General features: G+C 59.6%; 1 protein-coding gene across 1 annotated transcript; it reads left to right on the top strand.

The window, feature by feature from the left end:
• The first annotated feature begins 11597 nt into the window (after positions 1–11597).
• On the top strand, positions 11598–21988 carry TBX1 (T-box transcription factor 1). The gene is given in 12 exon segments (XM_032706249.1): positions 11598–11702; positions 12925–13011; positions 13014–13055; positions 13058–13176; positions 13215–13293; positions 13296–13329; positions 16645–16746; positions 18241–18412; positions 18646–18801; positions 20151–20218; positions 20431–20531; positions 21224–21988. Coding segments are annotated over 12 exon segments (1422 nt in total). The 5' UTR covers positions 11598–11668; the 3' UTR covers positions 21652–21988.
• Positions 21989–22236: the final 248 nt, after the last annotated feature.

Here is a 22236-nt window from a genome sequence, read left to right as displayed (position 1 = left end):
AGGAAACAAGTAATTCAGGGTTATTAACCCTGGGTTATATAAATGTGGATGCTCAGTATAGCCAACATGACAACCAGCTCTCTCTTCAGCTCAGTCTGGGCTGTGGCAGGCACCAGAGCTGGTCTATCTCATGTCCTCAAACACCTGCTCTGACCAGTGGCTGCAGATTTAGGATGCAATTAAAATAATGACAGCCAGGGGCAAAGTCCCTGACAGCTTAGAGGCATTAACACTTAGGGTCTGCTCTGTGGTCCTCCTACCCCGTCTTGTTTCCATTACCATAACAACATCTCTATTTACTGCCGGTGTCCCTGCTCATCTAGTGCTGGCGTGCCGACTGTCTTGACTAATCTAAGCCCCTTCCTCAGCTGTCTTGTGAATTTTCCACTATTTAATCCCCAGTTGTCACATTGGCACTGGATTGGATGATGGAGCCTGCACAGTCACCTCTGAGAGTGGAGGGGAGGTGATGGTCCCTGCTCGAGGCTCTCGTCTGCCCTGGGCTCTGCCCCTGTGCTGTGTGGCCCCGGGGGTCAGTGCAGGAGGGGTTTGGTGTGGGAGCAGCCTTGGAACAGGATCAGGGAGCAGTGGTTGGTACCCAACCAGCATATCCTGCTCCTGACCCCGGAGTTTGGGATCAGCAGAAGCTGGGCACCTCCTCTTCTCCAGGGATTCTGGGGATGCTCTTCACACCTCCTGCTCCCTTCCTGCACACCCAAGGGACCAACAACACCCACATCTGACACCACCTGCTCTGTGTCCACTGTGCTGGGGTTTATCCATCACCTGCCAGGCTGCTCCCTGGGGAGCAGAGCGAAGCTGGGCTGTCTGTGCTCTGGCTAATCTGTGGTTTCTCCTCTGCTGGAGACATTTAAGTGCTTGGGAGAAGGTGCAATTTCATTTAACGTTGCTCTGTCCTGTCTCTTGCTGCTTCCTGCCAAGAAACTGTCAGTTCCAGCCGAGCTTCCCATTTGCTTATTCTTTGCCATACCATGAAGTCTGGGCTCAGTTTGTAGCTCCTATAGCTGCAGGAAAACAAATCCATCCTGCCCTCGCAGCCCAGGGCTGTGCCTGAACTTTCCAGGGCCCTGAGTTTGCTCCTTCACTATTCCTTCTCTGCCATCCTTGCCCCTGCTTGCTGCCAAGAGGCAGAGAAAATGGGATCTCATGCTAATAAGCAATCCTGGTCGAGGTCTTGTTTGAACACAATCAAAAATGTTCCCTCTCCAGCCTTTTGCCTCGCCAAACCTGAGAGAAGTAGAAAAGAGTCCGTCGAACTGGGCTGCTTTTAGACCCAGGCTTGTGCAGCAAGGAGACAGGCAGCAGGTCACTGACACCAAATCCCATTACTCTTCTCGGGAGGGCATTTTTCTTGTTCCCTCAGCCCTGTTCCCCTGTCACTGTCTCCCCTGCTCTTTTTTCATTTTCAGGTACAAGCTCTGCTAGTCCGTCCAAGGGGTTTCCACGCAGGTCTGGCAGAGACGCTGCCATATGTTTTTCATTCTGATAACTCCCCTATGGTGTCTGTTATCACCCAAGTCTCTATTAAGATTATTCCTGTTATTGTAGCAGTCATTTCCCCCAGTACATGTGCATTGTATTGGAGGGAGTCATAACCACTTTCCCACATCCAACAGATGCTGTAGTCAGAGCGACTCCTGCTTCCATTTACCAGACCTTTCTACTAATATGGGATTTCACCAATAACCACAAGTGCTGTTCGCTCCTCAAGATTTCCACACTGTCATTTCTTGACTGTGTTAATGGCAAAACACCACCGAGAGCTCCAGTCCCTCGCAAAGCAAAGGTTTTGCTTGGCTTGCTTTTCATCCACTTTCCCATTCAAAGCAGTGAGAGACTCCTGCTCCCAATGGCTGGAAGGCTGAGCAAGAATGAGGGCACACGGACCTGGGGTGGGCAATGGCTGTTGCGAGAGGGGAAAAGGGCTGGTTCCCCTCGCCATAGGATTGGTTGAGGACAGGCTGGGGAAGGGGAGGGGGGTCACTGGATCTGATATATGGATTTAAGAAGAGGCCAAGGTGCCTTGGATGGGAATGGATGCAGTCAGGAGGGGTCAGGTTTCACTGGCATGGGTTTGGTAGTGCCTCACCACAGCTCTGCCTCTTGGCAGGAGGGTATGAAAGATATGTCCCTGCTTCCCAGGACTGGCAGCAACCGTGGCCCCAAGGCTGTTTTGCTCTGGTCCTGATTGCAGGCAGCAGCACCACTTGGGCTCCCTGAGCGAGGCAGCCTTGCCTGCAGCAGCCACAGACCCTTCCAATTTGCCCCTTTCATCCCGTGGCAGTTGTTCAGCTCGTACGGAAGAAAGGAGCTCCAAATGCTTTCCGGGCCTAATAATATCCATCAAAGCATTTCCAGGGCTGAGGAGGATCGAGGATAGAGGCATCTACACGGCGGCACGCAGAGCAGGAAATGGGCTCGGGTTTCCAGAGCTGCCTCTTCCAACCAGAGCAAACCACAGGATCACGGGAGGACAAGAGCGCTGCGCTCGTGGCTTTGTTTGCCCCAGAAGGAATTGATTCGATGAGAAAGGAAATTGGCTTTCTTTAATCTGTCCTTGTGCTGATTCCGCAGAGGAAGGCGTGAGCACTGGCAGTTCCTGAGCCTGCACCACCCCTCGGTGCCAGGCGGGGCCGTGCTGTTGGAGGGAGGGCGCTGTTCCCAGGCCGTGGGAAGTGCCCGAGGATCCCAGTGAGTGTGCTGGTGGAGGGGGAGATCCTCGCCCTCAGGGCCGGTGGCCCCACAGGGACGGCAGCCAGCACAGCTCAGGGCCCCGGGTGTGTCACGGGTCCCCTTCCATGTGCCTTCTCAAGTGACAGGGGTCCCACTGCTGGCTTCACACAGCCAGGTTTTCTCCGGCAAAAGCCATGAGGAAGGAAACAGCTGTGCTGCTTCTCACCTCTGGGGAGCCGGACTGTGCCCTTCACACCTCCTGTCCAAGCCCTGTCTCTGAACCCAGCAGGACAAGAAGGAGGATGTTCCTCATGCCTCAGCCATGTGTGTGAGTGCAGGTTAGATTTGAACAGCCTTTTCCACTAAAAGTATTATTTGATAAAATCACAGAAATGTAAAAATTCCTTGGGAATGTGGATTCCTGAATGGTTCCAGGCTGGCGCTTTAACTAGAAAGGGGGAAATGGAATTAATGAGTAGGAAGAACAAAAACTACAAAGTCAGAGAAGAGCTAGAAATGGTGCAGTGTACTTTGTACAACAAGCCTACAGTAAATAACTTATACAAAACCTAAGCCAAGATTATCCTGGATCCCTTTCAATGCCAAACAGCTCTCGAAGGTGACTAAACATCATCACTGTTGTTTGCCTGGAAGGACATTGAGATGCAACCAGCAAAGGGATTTAGATGTGCCAGCAATCTTGGGCACCCCATGCTGAAGTTGTTTGAGGCATCAAGGGGCAGGACTGGGAGCCTGAGACTTGCTCTGCTCTGCTTCATCATGCTTGTTTAGTGACACACCACTGCCCTTCGCAGGGCTGTGGCAAGGATTACAGAGCCTATTATAAGGGCTTCCTGGCAGCTGGGGAGGTCCTGCCCCTTCCTTTCTGTGAGATGCCCGTTGAGGGGTGCCGGGTCTCCAGCCAGGACTCTGCAGCAGGAGCCCAGAGGTGCAGGGCACGTCGAGCCTGCAGGCAGGGCCCGGTCCATCCGGTCCCTGTGCCTGCTGCAGCAGTCCTTGGCTCCAGCAGAGACAATCCACACTTCGGCAGCACTGCAGCTGGATGTCTGCCTGGGCTGATGGGGGTGGGAGCGGGAGTCAGAGCAATGGCCTGACACCCTCAGGATCCTTCTGCCTGGGGAGAGGGTGTGCTGTCAGTAATACTGGTGTGGCTCTGCAGGCAGACAGAAAGGACCATCTGTCCTGCCTCACCTGCCCCCACCAGGTCACAAAATCCCCTGAAAACAGGCACAACCACAAGAGGGTAAAGTGACAAGGAGCAAAAGGAGTAAGGGGAAGAGAAAGGACCAAAGCAGGCTGGCAGAAGTGCCACTGCTTTTTCTCAGACAGACATGGGCTCCAGGAAGGGTCTTGGGCTTATCCTCGTGTCTGGTCTGTGCTCTCAGAGGCTGCACTCTACAGCTGCCCTGGGTGACAGTGCAGGGCCCACTGCCTCTCCGCTGGACACGTTCCAGAGGGTACAGCTCCAGCATTGACGCAAGAAGAAAAATCTCCATGGTGTAGCCAGTTTTTATGCTGGATTGGATTGAAGAAGCAGCTGACAATTGGCTGAAACATCCGTCCTTATGGCACTTGGGTGAAGTTTGAAACATGTCCAAAGAAACCACCCAGCATGCAGGGAGAAGATTTATGCCAGTGGGAGCCTGGTAGACTGTGCAGCCTCCCACTGGTTGTGTTGAGCTCCACGGTTTGTTGTTTGTGTCATCTGTTTGTGCTAACACACTGTGTTGTGTGAGTGATTAACATATATCATCATCCGCCACACCAACCCCATGAAAACATCTGAGCTCCACAACAAGTGATGTTAATCTGTTCTTTGCTGGGGCAGGAGACAAGGTGGAACAAGGAATGTCCAGAGTATTTTACTGGCCTAACAGAAAAGGGAGAAAAGTTCTTGCAAGGAAAAAAATCCTTACAGGACAGTCTGCAGCAACTGCAGCGTGGGAGCTCCAGGGACACCACATCTCCCTGGCAGTGACTGAGCTCCACAATGACCCCCCCTGAGGGACGGTGCTCACTGACTGCAGCCTCTTGCTGGGGGGAACGTCTGGGCTCCCCTGTGTGGAAGTGAACCCACACACAGACAACCTGCAGGGCAACAGCGGCTGCGCCTGCACGGGTCAGGCCTCAGTGGCTGCATCCAAAGGAGAACCAGGCTGCCTTTAGCCAAAATAAATGTCTGCACAGGATGCTGCTGCGGCGCTGAGTGAATACAAACCCTCGGTGCAGCAACCACAGCTGAGTCATGTAGAATGCCTGACCTTCCCTCTAGCGATGCTGCTGCAAGTGCATGGCTTGAAATCAGCTCTCGCTCCACAGAGAGGATCACAGAGAGAAGCAGGAGGCGGCTGCTGTCCCTGTACAGCACAGCAGCAGTGTCCTCCTGTGCTCTGTGTGATTTTCTCACCCCTCTTCCTCAGATTGGTGTTGTCATAAGGAAATACGCTTCAACTGAGCCATTTTTGGCACCTCCAGTACTTCGGGGGGGAGGCTTCTTTCAGACTAAAAGCGCCTCATTGCCTGTAGCTGCAGCCCCATTTCCCTGCACTCAGGGAGCACAGGCGGCCGCGCAAGAGCTTCCCCCCCTCCGGAGGCGGGGATGCGCGAGAGGAAAGGACCAGCACGAGGGGCATGGGCACCGATTCGGTCATTCATTAGTGTAGGCGTGTGTCAGTCCCAGGCAGAAGAGCAGCACCCCCGTACAGAGCTTTCTGACAGCATTAATGAACGTTAATGAGCACAGGGGAGTGGACAGAGTGACTGTGCACTCAAAACAGACGAGCTGGGGTGCTCTCCTCGAGGAGCCCCAGGCAATGACCCCAACAGTGAGGTCTCCTTGCCCAGGCGACCCCTGGAGCTCCCAAGGGAGCTCTGTGTTCTGGGGCTGGGCGAGGTCCCAGAAACTTTACAGCCCCAACTCATGGGCTACGCAGAGCAGCTGTACTTGCAGGAGAGCATGGATATCTCACTGGAGAAGCACGAGCAGTTGTCAGGGTGGGGGCCGCGGTGGGAGGTGTCAGGGGAAGTAAAAGTAAAAAGAGGGCGAAAGGGAGAAACCCCCGGCCGGCTGTGTGCTGGGGGAGAGTGGCTGACAGTTTTATTTTGAGGAATTTCCCCGTGCGTGATCTCTGCATTGGGATCTGCAGGGAAGTGACTCCATAAAAGCAGCCCAAAATCCCCATGGCAAATAACATAGAGCCAAGGCTGGCAAGCAGGAGCAGTGGGAGGTATGGGGAGTGCGAGGGGTGTGGGAGCCCAGCCCCATTCCCCTGGGCCTGTGGAGCCCCGCGGGCTCCCTGCCGTGCCTGTCCGCAGGGTCAGGCAGCCCACGGAACCCTGCAAGCCCAGCTATAGCAAAAAAAACTGCTGTTGTTCATGAGGATTGAGCTGATTATAAAATAATTATTTGTTATTGGATTCTTTCATCCTTGGGATGCTTATCACCCTTCTTTTTCTTTCATTCGTTCATTCTTTCTTTCTTTGTCATTTATTCTTTTTCTCATTCTCTCTTTTGCTCTTTCTCTTTGTTTCTTTACCTTCTCTCTTCTCTTCTCTTCTCTTCTCTTCTCTTCTCTTCTATTCTCTTCTCTTCTCTTCTCTTCTCTCTCTTCTCTTCTCTTCTCTTCTCTTCCTCTTCTCTTCTCTCTTCTCTCTTTCTCTCTTCTTCTATTCTCTCTCTCTCTTCTCTCTTCTCTCTTCTCTTCTCTCTCTTCTCATCTTCTTTTCTCTTTTCTCTTTTCTCTTTTCTTCTTCTCTTTCTCTCTATTCCTCCTCCTCCATCCTCTCCCGTCCCACGCTCCCGCGCGGAGCCCCTGCGGTGCCGTGCGGTGGCCGTGCGGGAGCGGCTCCCCGGCGCGATCTCAGGTGCCGCTTGCTGCCCGCGCTGCCGCCGGGGCCGAGCCGCCCCCCTGCCCCGGCCCGGGCGGTCACGGCCCCGCTCGGCACCGGCCCCGCGGACCGCGAGCTGCGGCGGTGCCGGTGACCCCGGCCCGACCCGCTCCGGGGTGCGGCAGAGCGGCTGGGAGCGCGGGCTCGCCATGCCTGGCTTTTCGTTCGCCTGTCCTTATGGGTTCTGGCCGTCTTTCCGATGTCTTTTTCTGTCTCTATTTATCTTTTTCTCCTTTTCTTTCTGTTTTTCTTTTCTTTTCTTTTCTTTTCTTTTTCTTTTCTTTCTTTTCTTTTCTTTTCTTTTCTTTTCTTTTTTTTTCTTTCTTTTCTTTTTCTTTTCTTTTTTCTTTCTTTCTTCTTTTCTTTCTTTTTCTTCTTTTTCTTTTCTTATTTTTCTTTTCTTTTTTCTTTTATTTTTTCTTTTATTTCTTTTTATTTCTTTTTTTTCGTTCCCTTTCCTTTTTCCCTTTTTCTTTCTCTTCCGATATTTTTCTTCTTTTTTCTTTCTATTTTTTTCCTAAATCAACTTTCCTTTCCTTTTCCTTTCCTTTCCTTTCCTTTCCTTTCCTTTCCTTTCCTTTCCTTTCCTTTCCTTTCCTTCCTTTCCTTTCCTTTCCTTTTCCTTTCCTTTCCTTTCCTTTCCTTTCCTTTCCTTTCCTTTTCCTTTCCTTTCCTTTCCTTTCCTTCCTTTCCTTTCCTTTCCTTTCCTCCTCTTTCCTTTCTTTCGTCTGTCTTGCCTAGTTTCTGTTTTATTGTCTTTCTCTGAGACCTGGCTCACACACAAATTTGGCTTTGAATTTGTCAAATAGATTCGTTAATTCGGTTCAAACATCAGTTGCAAAAGATGCTGATAATCGCCGTAGTCGGAGTAATACAGAGGAGACTGTAATTATAAGAACAGTACTCATCAATAACGGTCTCAAATTAAAGGTCAGAAAATCCGTGTTTTTCCCGGGACCCGCGGGAAATTCAGGCTTTTTTCACCTGCCGAGATCTTCCCGTCTCTTCTTTATTTCCACCCTTACAACGAATCCGTAACGGCCGTGGCTCCCGTTAGTTGAACCCCTGCGAATCGCCATGTTTCTGCAGCAGGCATCGCCCCCCAGCGAGGAAGCGCCAGCCTTTCCCTGCGGGGCCGCGGGGTTCCCTCCCGGGAGCCCAGCCCGGGGCTCCTTCGCGGGGCTGTTGGCGCGGGAGCGTGCGGGGACACGCGTGTGCGGATGGTGCGGGGCTGTGTGGGGAGTGTGTGGAGTTGCGGAGTGTGTGGGCCGTGCGCGGAGTGCGGGGCTGTGTGCGGGGCGCCGCCGGCCCGCATCGCTGCCGTTGCCCCCGAGAGTTATTTGCTGCCCCAGGGCCCGGCGGGCAGCGGGGCTGCCGTGCCGAGGCCGAGCCGGGCCGTGCGGGGCCGCCCCAGCTCCCCTGCAGAGCCCTGCGCCCCCCCCGCAGCCGGGCCCGCCGGGGTACAGGGGCTGGGGGGCGGGAGGGACGGCGGGGCCGGCAAGGGCCGCGGGAGCGGGCAGAAAGGAGGGATCGCGGGAGGGACGAGAGGAGAGATGCCGGCGGAGGGGTGAGTGCGAAGGGGCGGGGACGGGAGGAGGAAGGCGGCGCGGCCGTGGGGCGCAGGGAGAGCCCCTCGGGACCGCGGTGCTGCCTGCAGACACAGCCTGGGCTCGGGTAGTGCGCGGGGAGCCCGTGCCTCGGTGTGGGCACGGCCCGGGCACGGTGCGGAGCGCGGCTGTCCGTGCCCGAGAGCACGGGCCGGGCCCGTGAGGAGCGCTGCGGACCGGAGACCCCTGCGAGGGAGGACGAGCGCAGCAGCCAGCGGTGTCCGCCCCCGCCTCGCCTCAGAGGTCTGGGGGGTTGCGGGGTGTCAGGCCTAAACAGGGGAGGAGGCTGCGCGGGGGAAGCCTCGACGGGGCCGGGGTAGGTGGTGGAGCGGCGGGGGACGCGGCGATGCTCGGCTCGGGGGCCGCCCCGGGACTTGGGGGCTGCCGTCGTGGGGGAGCTGCACGCGTTGCTGTACTCGGTGCCGCCACGGCCTTTTGCGCCGCCGGGCTCGAGCGTTTCGGGGCGAAGCAGTATGGGTGACCGCGGGGATGAGGAGAAAGGGGGAGAGGTCCCTGCCCTTCTTTCCCGTCGAGCTCTTGGCGTTTTCTCACCGCGGAGATGTTTCTGGCGGAGGGGCGGCAGGACACCCCGACCTCTCCTCCCACCTGCTCCGGCAAGGTGTGAGCTGCGAGGCGCAGAACCTCCGGGCTCGATCCAGACACACGCTCCGGCCCCCTGGACGAGAGCAGAGCCGGGGGCAGAGCAGTATGGCTAGCGGCGGGGTTAGCAACCCCTCATGCAGACTGCTTTGCATGCGGAGCGGCCGGGGAATGGGGACAGGCGTTCGCGGGGCCGGGCGAGACGCCTGCTAAACGTGGCCTCTGGTTTAGGCCCTTTTTGGGGGTGCAGGAAAGGGGACGACCCCGCTCCACTCCTTCGGTGGGTTCTGTCGCTGCGGGGTTCCCGTCGCGGGGCAGCCGGGACTGGTTCCCCCCTCCATCGTCTTCAGCTCCGCCCGGCGACGCTCACGCGTGTTGGAACCCCGCAGCGGGCTGCGAGGCCGGGCACGGGATATGGGAAAGGGGCGGCGGGATCTTTCTCCTCTCAGGGATTTGGGATTTCGGGGCTGCAGCCCTGCGGTTTGATGAGGACCCGCTCCGCTGCCGCCCGGGGAACAACGATTCCCGGCGGATCCCCTGTTCCCGGTAGACAGCACTCAGCCCTGACCCCGCCGGCCAGGTGGACAGGCCGAGGGCCGGTCCGCGCCCGGGCTGTCCCCGACGTGGCGCCGCTTACAGCTGGAGCTTTACGTAAGGAGTAGGGAAGGAGAAAGGGTGTAAACGTGGGAAACGGTGAGGGCAGTCAAGGGATGGACAGTAACCCTGAGCTCTCCGACTCTGCTGGGGCGTTGAATTCGTGTCTTTTCTTAATTTCCAGGGGAGAATATTTTCTTTGTTTCTGGGCAAAGGCTGTCCAGAGCCGGGCACACCTCGGGGAAGGGGACTCGCATCAGCCCTTGAGTTCCTGGAGGCGGCTTGGAGTTCACACGCGTGGCTCCTCGCTTTCCTCCGGTATTGCCCGGGGTGCCCAAACGAAATCCCTCCCCCTCCCCTTGTATTGCCGCCAGGTGAGCAGCGCGGGTCAGCACCGGGGACACTCTTCTCCCGTGGCGTGTCCGTGAGCTCGGGACAGAAGCTGTCCCGGCCGGAAGCCGCGCTGCCCAGCAGACAGCAGCAGGGAACACAACACCGATCGTGTCACGCTCTGCCCTTATGCCGTTAGCTGCAGGAACATATGCTCAAATATGTAAGGAGTAGTCTAGATTTTTCTCTGCAAATATTTTTACCACATCCAAAGATAATATTTCAACAGAAGAATCAAGCCCCGCAGGCTAAAGACAGGGCAGCTATATATAACCCGCTTGCTCACTCCGGCTCTCCGCGCATCGCTCGGGTATGCAACCCCCATCGCGGTGGTAGCCACCGGCGCGCCCCACGGCTCCGCCCGCCCGTCGGGGCATTTCCCCGGCACCCGGTGCAGCCACCCGCCCGGACGGACCGGCACGGGGCTCGGACCGGGACTGGTGCTGGTACCGGGGCCGGGCCGGGGCCGGCGCGTCGCCTTGCCCCGCGCCGATGCAGAGGAAGGGCCCGGGGGACGCCGCGGCGCTCCGAGGGGCCGGTACCGGGTGGTGAGTAGCGCCTCGCCCTCCCCGGGGCAGGGACGGGAGCGGGCCGGGCCCCGGCCCAGCCGGGCCGTGCAGGTGCTGCCGGCGGAGCGGGCTCTCGGGCGGGCTGGGCAGGAGCTCGCCTGCCGCCCCGATCGTTGCTTCCGTTTTCTCCGCTTTTTTTTGGCGAAGGAAATGCTCGAACGCCGAACGGGTGTTTTCAGGGTTTGGTGACCCGGGGCTGGGGGATCTCGTCCCACTCCGGCCGAAGCGGCCGCGGTACCTGCGCCTCAGCGCACCCCGACGTGCCCAGACCCCGCCTGCTGCGGCGGCTCGGACCGCGAGTCCCGAGGCCACCGAGCCCCCGGGGCCGCTCGCAGCCCCGCGGTGGATGCGAGCTGGAGGAAGGGAGCAATCCCTTCTCTCGGTGCCGGACATCCGCCGCGTGACGCCGGGCTCGCATCGGCTCGGCTCTTCCCTTCTCGTCGACCGGCTCCCGGAGCCGTGATGACACCGCCGGCCCCTCCCGCCCGCCCCGCAGCACATCCCATCCTCCCCGGCGGCCGCTCGCCGTGCCCGGGAGGCGGGGAAGGGCATCCCCAGCCCTTTGACACCGTCTCGGCAGGAGTTTCACTTCGCTTTCGCCGCCGCCGCCGCCACTTCTGCAGGCAAACACCCCCGGCTTCCATGTGACGCCTCCCAGCCACAGAATGGGGGGAAAGCGCCTATGAGGGAGACACTTACCCTACGTGCAGGAGAAAGGAGGGGACGGGGAGGCATAAGCAGGAGGTGGTGGTTGGGGGGAAGGGAAGAGAGAAATAAATTAATAAATCGGAGGGAACGAATTGGGGGGAGAGAAATTGAGACCCCGGGAAAGAAATTTATTGTGCCCCCCGGTCCCCTCTCGCTGCAGAGCTTGGTCCGCCGTTGCGGTGCTCGGCGCTGGCTACAAAGGGCCCCAGGGAAGTTTCTTGCTCCCCAGCGCCTTCCCGGGGTGACAGAGTTTTGGGTTGTTTCGGTGTTGGATTTTTTTTTAAGTTTCCCTCCCCCCCCCCCCCCGTCTGGAAGGAGGGGGGTCTCATTCGCACCTCCCTGGATGGTGCCGTAGAAAGGAGGGGAGTGAGGGGGTGGGAGGGGGGGCTCGTGGTGGGAGGCTGCCGCGGCTGCTGCTCCTGCATTGGTGTCTCCCCTATGGACGAAAACAGCCCTCTGTCTCCCAAGGCAAATGCTTTCAGTATCGCCTCTCTGATTTCAGTCGCCGCCGCCGCCGAGCAAGCAGGGAAGGGAGCGCTGGAGGAGCGCCGCGGCGGCCGCAGCGCGCCCGCCCGCCCCGGCTGCCGCCCGCAGAAGATGCACTTCAGCACTGTCACCAGGGACATGGAAGGTGAGCGCCGCGCTCGGCCCGCAGGGTGCGGGGACGGCACCAGCGGCCTCCGCGTGTCGGAGGGTTTTCGGGCGGCCCGGGCCGGCGGCCGTGCGGGGGCAGCGCACAGGACGCGGCCTGCCCGCGGGGCCGCTCGGAGCGGGCTTTGCCGCTCCCCCGGTGCGCCTGGGCCCCTGCAGTCCTCCTTAGAGAGTTGGGCTCTGTCCGTGGCCCGGTGGCAGCTTTCGACGGCTCCGCCGCTGGGACCTGCATCTTCTCGGAGGTGCTGGAGCATCCTCCGACAGCGCCAGCCGTGCCCGGGGCAGCGGCAGGCGGGGCTCGGCTCCCGAGGGCTCTGCAGACCCTGGCTGGCCTGGGGGCTGCTTGGGAAATAAAGCAAGAGACCCAGGGACGTCGAGGAGCCATCAGCACCGGAGGGGATCCGAAGGAGCGGGCCGTTCGCCGGGCCGGCCTGTCAGGCGCCGCAGGCCCCGCTCGGGCCGAGGGCTGCGTGGACGGGGCTGTCCCGGGGCTCCTCGGCGCGGGCCCGGAGCTTTGCTCTGGTCCCGATCCGCTCCCTCTCTCTCGCCCGGGGATGGAAGGAATGGGGGATTGCCAAACCAGATCCGCCTTCCCCTGTCAGCCGCGGCCCCGCGGCCCCAGAGCGAGGGAGCCGTTACCTGCAGCAGGGTAGCTACACGGAAATAAGAACCGGTTTCTTTCTTTGAGTTCCCCCACTCCTCTTTCTTTTCCCCCTCTTTTTTTTTTTTTTTTTTGGATAGAGGGGGTGACGAAGGGAGTTTGCTTTGCCCCAAGTGGTGTGTGGCGAGGGAGGCCTGCAGAGATAGATAGCACGGGCTTTGCACCGCCGCGGCTCTTGGCAGATCTCTTGGATTTGCAAGAAAAAAAAATAGAAGAAAAAAAAGGAAAAAAAAAAAAAAAAAGAAAGAACGACGGGCCGGCAGGCAGCGGGAGCAGCGAGCTCCCCGCCTGCCCCGGGGGGAGCGAGGCTGGGGCCAAGCAAAGCGGAAAGGGGGAGGCGCCCCGCTGGGCTGGGCGCGGGGCAGGAGAGGAGGCGGAGGGCACCCCGCGGAGCCGGCGCGGAGGCGGGGGCCGCGCGGAGCGGCGCGGAGCTGGGGGGAAAGCGGAGCCGGAGCGGAGCCCTGACCGCCTGTTTTTGGAATGATTTCAGCTATCTCCAGCCCCTGGCTCACCCAGCTGTCCCATTTTTGCGATGTTGCAGCTTTCACGGCCAACAGCCTGAGCAGCCTGAACGCCTCCGGGGGGTACCACCTCTCCCCCTCCCCGGGGGACCCGTACGGACAGCATGAGCGCCGCACTACGAGCCCTGCACGGCTCAGCAGCACCCCGCACCCGCCCGCCCCAGCCCCAGCACGGCTATCCTTTCGCGGCGGGCGGCGGCCGGGACCAACCCGCCGCCCCCAGGCCCGAGCAGCCCGAGGGCGCCGGGGGAGCCGCCGCGGGGCCGGCCGCCGTCTCGGGCTGCTCCGCGGGGCGGCCGCCGCGGCCAAGGCGCCGGTGAAGAAGAACCCGAAGGTGGCCAACGTGAGCGTCCAGCTGGAGATGAAGGCGCTGTGGGACGAGTTCAACCAGCTGGCACCGAGATGATCGTCACCAAGGCAGGCAGGTCAGTGCGGAGCTCCCGAGCGGCCCCGGCTCTCCAGCCGCTCCCTCCGGACCCGGGCACTCAGGCCAGCCGGGACGGCAGGGTCCGGCCGCGGGTGGTTGAATTCGCAGTTTGGGGGAAAACTGGGGCTGCCAGAGGGCGAGCCGCGGAGCGGCCCGGCCCAGCGGTGGCCGTCGTTTGATCCTGGCGCTTCTCTCGGGGCGAAATCTGCCGGCTCTTGCGGCCCGAAGGCCTCGAGTGCTGCGGGCAGAATGCGCGGGTGCTGCGGGCTGGCGGCGGAGGCGTGCGGAGGACGGTGGGCAGGGCGCTGGGTTTCAGCCCCGCTGGAAAGGGCGCTGTGCTCCTCCGGGCGCCTTCAGCTGCCGGTGATCCCGCACGGGACTTCGATCCGTGTTTACGGACGACAGTGTGTGCTGCGGGGGCGGACAGCAGTGGCACGGGGAAAAGACAAATGGAACTCTCGAACGCTGCAATACCTGCTAAATGCATGTTGTAGCACGGGTAGATCTTTTCCTTCCGGCGAGGACGCGAACAGACCCTAATTCTGCACCTTGAACCGTGTTCCAGGGCTGTTGCATTTCCCGATTATCGAGTAACGAGCCCGGCTGAGCCCAGCTCTTCTCGGCCCTGCTCCGGCCGCCGCGGCGCGGTTCCGGGGCCAGGACCCCGCTCCCGACTGGGGAACAAAGGAAGCGACCGATGCGATCGCGTTAGAAACGAGCAAACGTGGGGGGGGAGAGGAGCCCCAATTACGGTTGTTAATTATTGCATTTAATGGAGATCCCCGGGAAACGCCGCGGCTGCGGCGGCTCGGGCAGAGCTGCGGAGCTTTCCCCGCCAGGCTCCGGGCAGAGCTGCCTTCGGGGGGAGCGAGCGCATTGTTCGGGCTCTGACTCTTCCCCCGTTTAAAACGATCCGGCGGGGAGGAGAAAAGAAAACCAAACAAATAAGGAATGTCCCGGTGCTTGCTCCAGTTGTGCCCGGGGCTGGCTGCGGCGGGACGGCCGAGGGCGCGGGCCGGACTCTGCTCCGAACGGCCCGGTAGGAGCGGTGACCACCGCCGTGGGCTCCTGCTCTCCCGCCAGCGGTTTTGAGGGTCCCGAAAAGTGCAAAAAAAGAAACATATTTACATGCACGCAGTCATTTTGGTTTGTTTTTTTGTTGGGTTTTTTTGTGTGTGTGTGGTTGGATTTTTTTGGAGGTTTTTTTTTTGTTTTGTTGTGGTTTTTTTTTTTTTTTTTTTTAATTTGCAATCGGCTAAAACGGAAGGTGCCCGGTGCAGAAGCAGCCGGTGCCGCGCTGCGGGACCCCGGGCGGCATTTCCCGCAGACGGTGCCTGCCCCGGCGCCGGCTCGCGAGCTGCGCTGTCTCCGGCCGCGGCCCCTGAGCCCGGCGCCGAGCTCGGCGGTGCTTTCCTTTGCGGAAAAGGTCGTTCAGACTCCAGGCAGAGGCTCTCTGCAAACAGGAGCTCTTCGATCTGGCTTTCTTCGCTCTCCCAGAACAGCGGAAGAATTGCAAATACCCCACTTCAAAAGGGCTCGAAAATTAACCAACTCGATTTGAATCAGGGCTTCTTCCCTACCTTTCTTCTCTTATTTTATGGCACCGTCGAATCTCCAGACAGGCGAGTAAAAACAGGAGAAAAACGGAGAAAACCAGCAGGAAAAGGCTGAGGAAAGGCGCTGCTAAGCCTGTCTCTCCCAGCCTCTCTGGGCTGATCCTGCTTGTTTGTCTAGATGGGTCTTATCATCTCAGGTTGTTTGTTTTAAAACTAAGTTTTAAAACAAGAAACACCGGAACTGGAGCTAATGGGGGCTTTTACACGTTTAAAAATAATAATAACAGAGGGAGCGACTGGAAACGTCCTCCAGAGTTTGCTAAAGCGTTACAGGGAGGGAGACGCAGCCGCCCGATCCTGATGCAGCCCGGCAGTGCCGGGCCCGGACTGGAAGAGCTGCCGAGCCAGAGGCACGCTGCCCCATCGTCCTGCCAGACGGCCTTTCCTCCGCGGGGAGCAGCGGCACATAACAAAAAAAAAACCGGGAAGACGCACAGCAGGTCCGGCCGTGCGCTCCGAGAACGGGCCGGGGGGGACTCTCGATATCCGGGTTTGATCGGGTTGTTTGTTCAGGGGGTGTTGGGAATTTGGTTTTTCAACGGCTGCAAATCCCCTTCCCGGAATACTGCCCGCTGTCGCTCGCTTGATTTTCTACTCGGTAAAACAAAACCGAAGCTATAACGAGCCCCGATGCCAGGACACATCTTCCGCGTGTCCCGCCGGGGAGCCGCGGGCCGGGCCCTGTCCGCGGTGTGCGCAGATGGAGGAGGGAGAGACGGGCGGGCCGTCCCGGCCCCCTGCCCATAGCCCACCGCAGACAGCGTTTGTTCCACAGCCCCTCGAAGGAACCGTGCCCTCCCTGAGCGTGGGATCCGTGTCCCGGCTTAGCCTGGGGTCCCCGGGGACCTGCGCAGAGCAGAACGGCGAGGGGCAGCCCCGGGACTCGATCTGCCCTGCCCGGGAGCCCCCGGGCTCCTTCCCCCTCTCCTTTTGCCCCGCAAAGGTGCGGGAACAGGGGGCCCGCCGGGCTCCCACAACGAAGTGGAGCAGGGACGGGATTTTCTGGGAGATCCCTGGTGCTCTCTAGTCCTTGCTTGCCGAAGGGGAGCGTTCACCCCTCCGTGCTGCGGGAAGTCCTCCGCTGGCCCCGAGGGCCACGGGGCTGCTGTAACCGCTGCTTTCAAACGGGCATAGTTTGGGGGGTACAGAAGCTGCAGAAGTGGAAACTCCCATCACTCGTGTCGTTCTCAGGAGTTTCTAGATGTGCCCCCAAGGGCTGCCCGGGACTCCCGAGGCTCTGTTCCCGGCTCGGGTTGGGGTCCGCAGACAGGGTAGTGCCTTGCATCTGCGTCCAGTCAGGTCAGCTGAAAGGATGGGGAAATATGGGGAAGAATTCTTTTCACTTGGGTCTCCCCATCGCAAAGGCAGAGGAGGCACTTGTTCCCCCCGGCGTCTGCGTTCCACCGCAGCGGGGCATTCCGGGTGTCCGACACGAACGGTCCTGGAGCCGGCAGGAGAGGCAGGACTGCTCCGGCTCACCCTTTGGGATGCTGCCGAGGGCTGGGGAACACGGCAGCCCCTCTCCTCACGCTGCCCGGGTGCTCTGCCTCTTCCTCCGGCCGGCGGTTCCTGCGAGGGGACCTGTCATCGCAGCCGGGTGGGCATTGGAGCAGAGGGAGGGGAAGGGTACCTGCGCCGGCCCCTCGGGGCTTCCCGCTGCTCCTCAGCTGAGCACTTCACTCTCTCCTCTCTGCCAGGCGCATGTTCCCCACCTTCCAGGTGAAGATATTCGGCATGGACCCTATGGCTGACTACATGCTTCTCATGGACTTCGTCCCCGTAGACGACAAACGATACCGGCAAGTAACACCCTGCCCACCCGCGTTCTCGGCACTGAGGGCTGGTGGGTGACTGCCCGCTGAGGGCTGGTGGGTCACTGCCTGCTGAGGGCTGGTGGGTGACTGCCCGCTGAGGGCTGGTGGGTCACTGCCCACTGAGGGCTGGTGGGTGACTGCCCGCTGAGGGCTGGTGGGTCACTGCCCACTGAGGGCTGGTGGGTTACTGCCCGCTGAGGGCTGGTGGGTCACTGCCCGCCCCCTGCCCCTGCCCTCCGGGGCGCGTGTTGGTGTGAGATGAGGAGGAGACGCGGGATATGGCTGCCCTGGGGTCTCTTTCACACCTTTGCAATGAGTCCAGGGCTGGAAGCAGCTGCACAGACCCCAAGGGCTCCCCTGGGCCTTCACACGAGGCTGGCAGGGGCCGAGGCCGGAGCAGCGCGGGCAGAAGGGCAGGTTTCCACAGGGCTCAGGGCAGGAGCTGCCTTGTCCTGCCCAGAAGAGCTTTCCTTGTTGCACTGCTACACGCCTCCACCCGGCAAACACACATTACCCCTTGGTAAAAATCCTCCTGGTGCTCCTTGAGTGCTGTAGCCTCTTGGCGGGTGTCCCCAGGCTCTGCCATGCTCTCCTGGGAGCCTGCTGGGTGCTTGGGTGAAGAGAGTGGGTTTTGTGCTCCGGAAAGGCATTGGCCACCTGAGCCACAAAACCCTGCCCTTGTTTTCAGTGGCAGAGTAGGAAGGCCTTGGAAACTGGCAACTCACAGGGCAGCGATGCGGTCTGGTTTGGAAGCCCTTTAATTTTTAAGACAGTGAAAGGTGCATTATGTATTTAGCCTCAGATCAGGACGCCGAGCAGGCAGCCCGCATAGGAATCGCAGGGTCCGATATATAAATATTTAGACAGATATCCAAATTCTCAGGGCGTCCTAGAAATGTTTGCTTGTCAAGGGAAGTGGGATATATAACATCCAATTGAGTATATCTTTAAAAAGTAATGTTTCTGCTCAAGTCCAATGGTGTCTAATTCCCCCTGTGCAAACACTGGCTTTTAAAGTAAACACGTGTATAGAAGATTGGTTTCTCTGTTTTAAATGTTACTGTTGAATATGTACTTTGAAAGAATGAAACAAGGCTGCTAAATTCTGGACCTGCTATTAATCTACACACAACTTTCCACTCTTCACTTAAAGCCAGAACATTACTGTATAGAGGGCTCTCTTTCACCCTTTTTTTAGAGGAAGGGAGAGCTTCTGTGGCTTCTCTCCCGAATCTACACGTGTAGCTATAAATTTCCTCCATCCTGCAGATTCTCTCACGCCAGTTCCATCGGTGACCTGATAAAATATTATCTCTCCCCTGCAGCAAGTCTGGCTGCAGAGAAGAGCTTGTTCCTCCCGTGGCTGTAGGAAGTAGCAGTGATGGGGAGGCAGCACTTCCCCCTCACTGGGCTGCGGGTGCTGCAAGGGCGCGGGAGGGACCCCCCAGGGCCTGGCTGAGGGTGCCTTCCCTCCCGCAGGTACGCCTTCCACAGCTCCTCCTGGCTGGTGGCCGGCAAAGCCGACCCCGCCACCCCCGGGAGGGTCCATTACCACCCGGACTCCCCGGCCAAAGGGGCACAGTGGATGAAGCAGATCGTTTCCTTCGATAAGCTCAAACTGACCAACAATTTGCTGGATGACAACGGGCATGTAAGTGTTCCCGGGAGAAGATGTCCAATGCCGGGCTGCAGTGGGGGAACTCCCCGCGCCGTGATCCCCGTGGGGGATCCCTGCCCGTGCCCCTCACCAGGGCTCCGCGCCCCGATCCCGCCCCAGCCCCGCGACTGCCCCGGGCAGGGGAGCCGGCAGGGCCAGACTGCACTCTCCTCTCTCCATGCTCCGCCTGGATCAGTTATTGTCTCCTTGCTCATTTTATCATTCAGATCATTTTGAACTCCATGCACAGATACCAGCCGCGTTTTCACGTGGTCTACGTGGATCCCCGGAAAGACAGCGAGAAATACGCGGAGGAGAACTTCAAAACCTTCGTCTTCGAGGAGACACGTTTCACAGCCGTGACCGCCTACCAGAACCACAGGGTGAGGCAAAAGGGCCGGGCCAGCCGAAAGCGGGGGTTGGGGTCACCCCCCAGGTACCGTGGGTGTGGGTGCTCCCGACGCTGGAGGCCGGGCTGTGGTGTCTGGGGGCTGTCTGGGGGTACTCCCACTCCTCCTCCCATCTGCTAAACCCATTCCGGGGCAGCGCCAGGAACCCGATAGCCGGGGGCTGTGCAGAGCTGCATCTCTGCATGCCGAGGAAGCGACGTGGGCTCCAGCCCCATCGCCAGCTTCTCCCTGCCCGGGGGACCTCATTACCTATGTAAACCCGAGACTGGGGCTAGTGGGGGAACTACAGGCCTCCCGCTGCGAAATGTCACTCACAATTTGTTTGGATAAATTTGCGATTTACTACTCTAAGCTCGTAGCTGTCTATTCCCCCCCAGAATACAATTATATGTTAAAAACGAAACAAAACACCCCCACCCCAATCTGATGCAGATTTCTAGGCAGCAGTTAATCCAACTCCTTTAAATTGCACCAGTGTGATGTAAGGAGCAGGAATCCCAGTGGCGAGCGCAAATACGATTTCCAGCGGGGGCTTTTCCGCGCCGCTCCAGCCGCCTGGCTCCGCGCTGGTGCCGCTGCCCGGGCCGGGGCTGGGTCCCAGGGCTGGGTCCCGGAGTTGTCCCCGAGCAGCCGGTGGCAGTGCCACCCTCTGCAGTGGCTCTGAGCAGACCGACCTGAGGTCTCCTCGGGATGCTGCGGTCGGGCCGCACCTCACGCCGCAGAGGCGGCGAGGCCAGAGCAAGGCTGTGCCTTTAAGGGGCTGCAGAGTCCTCCCCGGCTGGCATTTGCCTGATGGCTCTGGACAGCTGCTCTTTCTCTCTGCTTTCTATCAGTTTGACCTCTAAGGCTGGAACTGTCACTGAGGGGCTTAAAGTTTGTTTTTCAACCCATTCCGGAACTCACAATCACATACTTTATCCATGGATTTGCTTAAATATAGAAAATGTCCTGCCTTCTCCCCGGCGAATTAAATAAATACATAAGTATGATTTATCCAGTGATTTGTCTTAGCTGCTCCAGTGGTGACCCATATAATGTGGCATTTTCTTACAAGTGCGTTTACTCAGCTTTTGCAGCCGATTCAGGCTGCCTCTCCCTTCACCTTGAACTCATATTAGGTAGCATGTTAGCCCTCATTTTCTGACAGAGAAAGCACACGATTGTGCTCTGTGGCCGAGCACGTCCCAGTTCCACCGGCCACCTGGACCCTCTCTGTTACAGCAGGCACTGCTGAGTCCCCAAGCCTAATCAGGGACACGTGTTCTGTCTGACCAGGGAGCCCCGTGCGCCACTCTGAGACATTTTCCCATTTCTCCTTACAGATCACACAGCTGAAGATCGCCAGCAACCCTTTTGCCAAGGGATTCAGAGACTGTGACCCTGAGGACTGGTAAGGCTGTGCCTTTATTGACTATGACTACACCCCACTCCCGTTCCATTTCACGTGCACCTGCCCAGCTTACGTTTGCACAAGGCCTGCAGGGAGTTTGGGGGACACCGTGTGGGGCCCCATTTGCCAGCTGCAGCTCACAGCAGCAACGTTCCAAGTGTTCTTTCCATTGGACCATTGGCTCTGTGTTACTTCTCCATCTCTTCTTCCAGGCCCAGGAACCACAGGCCAGGGGCTCTTCCTCTCATGAGTGCTTTTGCCAGATCCCGGAATCCAGTCTCTTCCCCGGCCCACCAGAATGGGACAGAGAAAGGTGAGAGCCCCCACTGGCCAGGCCAGCCCGTCACCTGGGCCCTGCTGGCCTGCACGGCCCCCACATGCATGTTCGGGGCCAGCTTTGCTCCTCACGCTGGTGCACAGCCCCACTGCTAACCAGCTTTGCACTATGCCCGTTTTTTGAACAAAAATAGCCACCTTCATAGCCTAATTAATTCTTGCTCGGACTACAGCACTGACTGTTGTACTCAAGCAAGTTTGCTGCTTTATAAAATACCACCCTTTGCCTTTAGTGTCCCCTTTTCGACTTTTTGGCAACAAACTCAGCTTTTCAGGCAGGGATGCAGTGCTGGCCACGGGCTCCCCCTCGCATTGCCCTTTTAATGTGCCTCACGTTCAGGGCCCACCCGCTCCATTCAGGAGCTGCAGTCAGGTCGAACAGCACCTCTGCCCATTGACTGCTTTTCCATTACCCAGAGCAAACAACTGCAAAGACAACCGAATGCCTTTCTTCCAAAACACACTCCGGGCCTGCAAAATAAAGGGAAGTCTGTATTTATTTAGTGTTACACAATTGCAAAAATGTCAGGCGTGCACCAGCTTGTCAGTCAATTCAGCTCCATTTATCGCAGTCAGAAGGTCCCGTCCCGCCAGCCCCGCTCGCAGCGCCGCCGTTCCCCCCGCTCCTCTCCCCCGCGTGCCGGGATGCTGACGGTGTGTCCCCCGCAGATGCTGCCGAGAGCCGGCGGGACTTCGAGCGGGAGGCGGGCGGGACGGGGCTGCACCAGGCGGAGGCCGCGCACCAGCAGCTCATGTCCCGCGTGCTCAGCCCCGCGCTGCCCGGCGGCCCCGGCGGGCTGGTGCCGCTGTCCGGGCCGGGGGGCGGCCGGCCGAGCCCCCCGCACCACGAACTGCGCCTGGAGCCCGCCGCGTCCGAGCCGCTGCACCACCACCCCTACAAGTACCCGCCGGCCGCCTACGACCACTACCTGGGCGCCAAGAGCCGGCCCGCGCCCTACCCCCTGCCCAGCATCCGCGGGCACGGCTACCACCACCACCACCACCACCACATGAACGCGGCGGCCGCGGCCGCGGCGGCTGCCAACATGTACTCGCCGGCCGGGGCGCCCGCGGGCTACGAGTACGGACCGCGGTAACGGGGCCGCGGGCCCGGCGGCACCACGGACACCGCCCGCCCGCCGCCCTCGCCTCCCGCCCCTCCAGCGACCCGATAGGCCGGCGCCACGTGATCGACAGCTGCAGCGACCAATCAGCGGCAGCCGGGCCCACGCGGGCCGTGAGGGGCCGGGGCCGCCATCGCGGACAGAGCCGTGAGGGCGGCGGTGCCGTCGCGCGGTGACCCGCCCGTCGGGGACCGTGAGGGCGGCGGTGCCGGGGCCGCCATCGCGGAGAGACCGCGGCTGCACTTTGATAAATGAAGCCATATGTCCTTATCTCCCGGCGCCTCCGCCCGCGCCGGGCACCCGGGCCGGGGACGGCTGGGCAGCGGCGGGAGGGCGGGCAGCGGCGGCGAAGCGGCTCGTGCCGGTCGCTCGGCCGCGGGTGTCTGAGGGCGGTGCGGGGGTGCCGCCGGTGCGGGGGTGCCGCGGGGCCAGTCCCTCCCCCCTGGGCACACCGAGGCTTCGTTCGCGGGTGGCTCAGGTGGTTCTTTGAGGGCAAGGGAACGCTTGGGATCCTCACTGCCAGAACAGATTTCCCACTTCTCCTCCGGCCCTGACCCT

Source organism: Chiroxiphia lanceolata, chromosome 18, assembly GCF_009829145.1.
Source record: "Chiroxiphia lanceolata isolate bChiLan1 chromosome 18, bChiLan1.pri, whole genome shotgun sequence".
NCBI lineage: Eukaryota > Metazoa > Chordata > Aves > Passeriformes > Pipridae > Chiroxiphia > Chiroxiphia lanceolata.
This window is presented reverse-complemented; position numbering and strand designations above follow the sequence as displayed.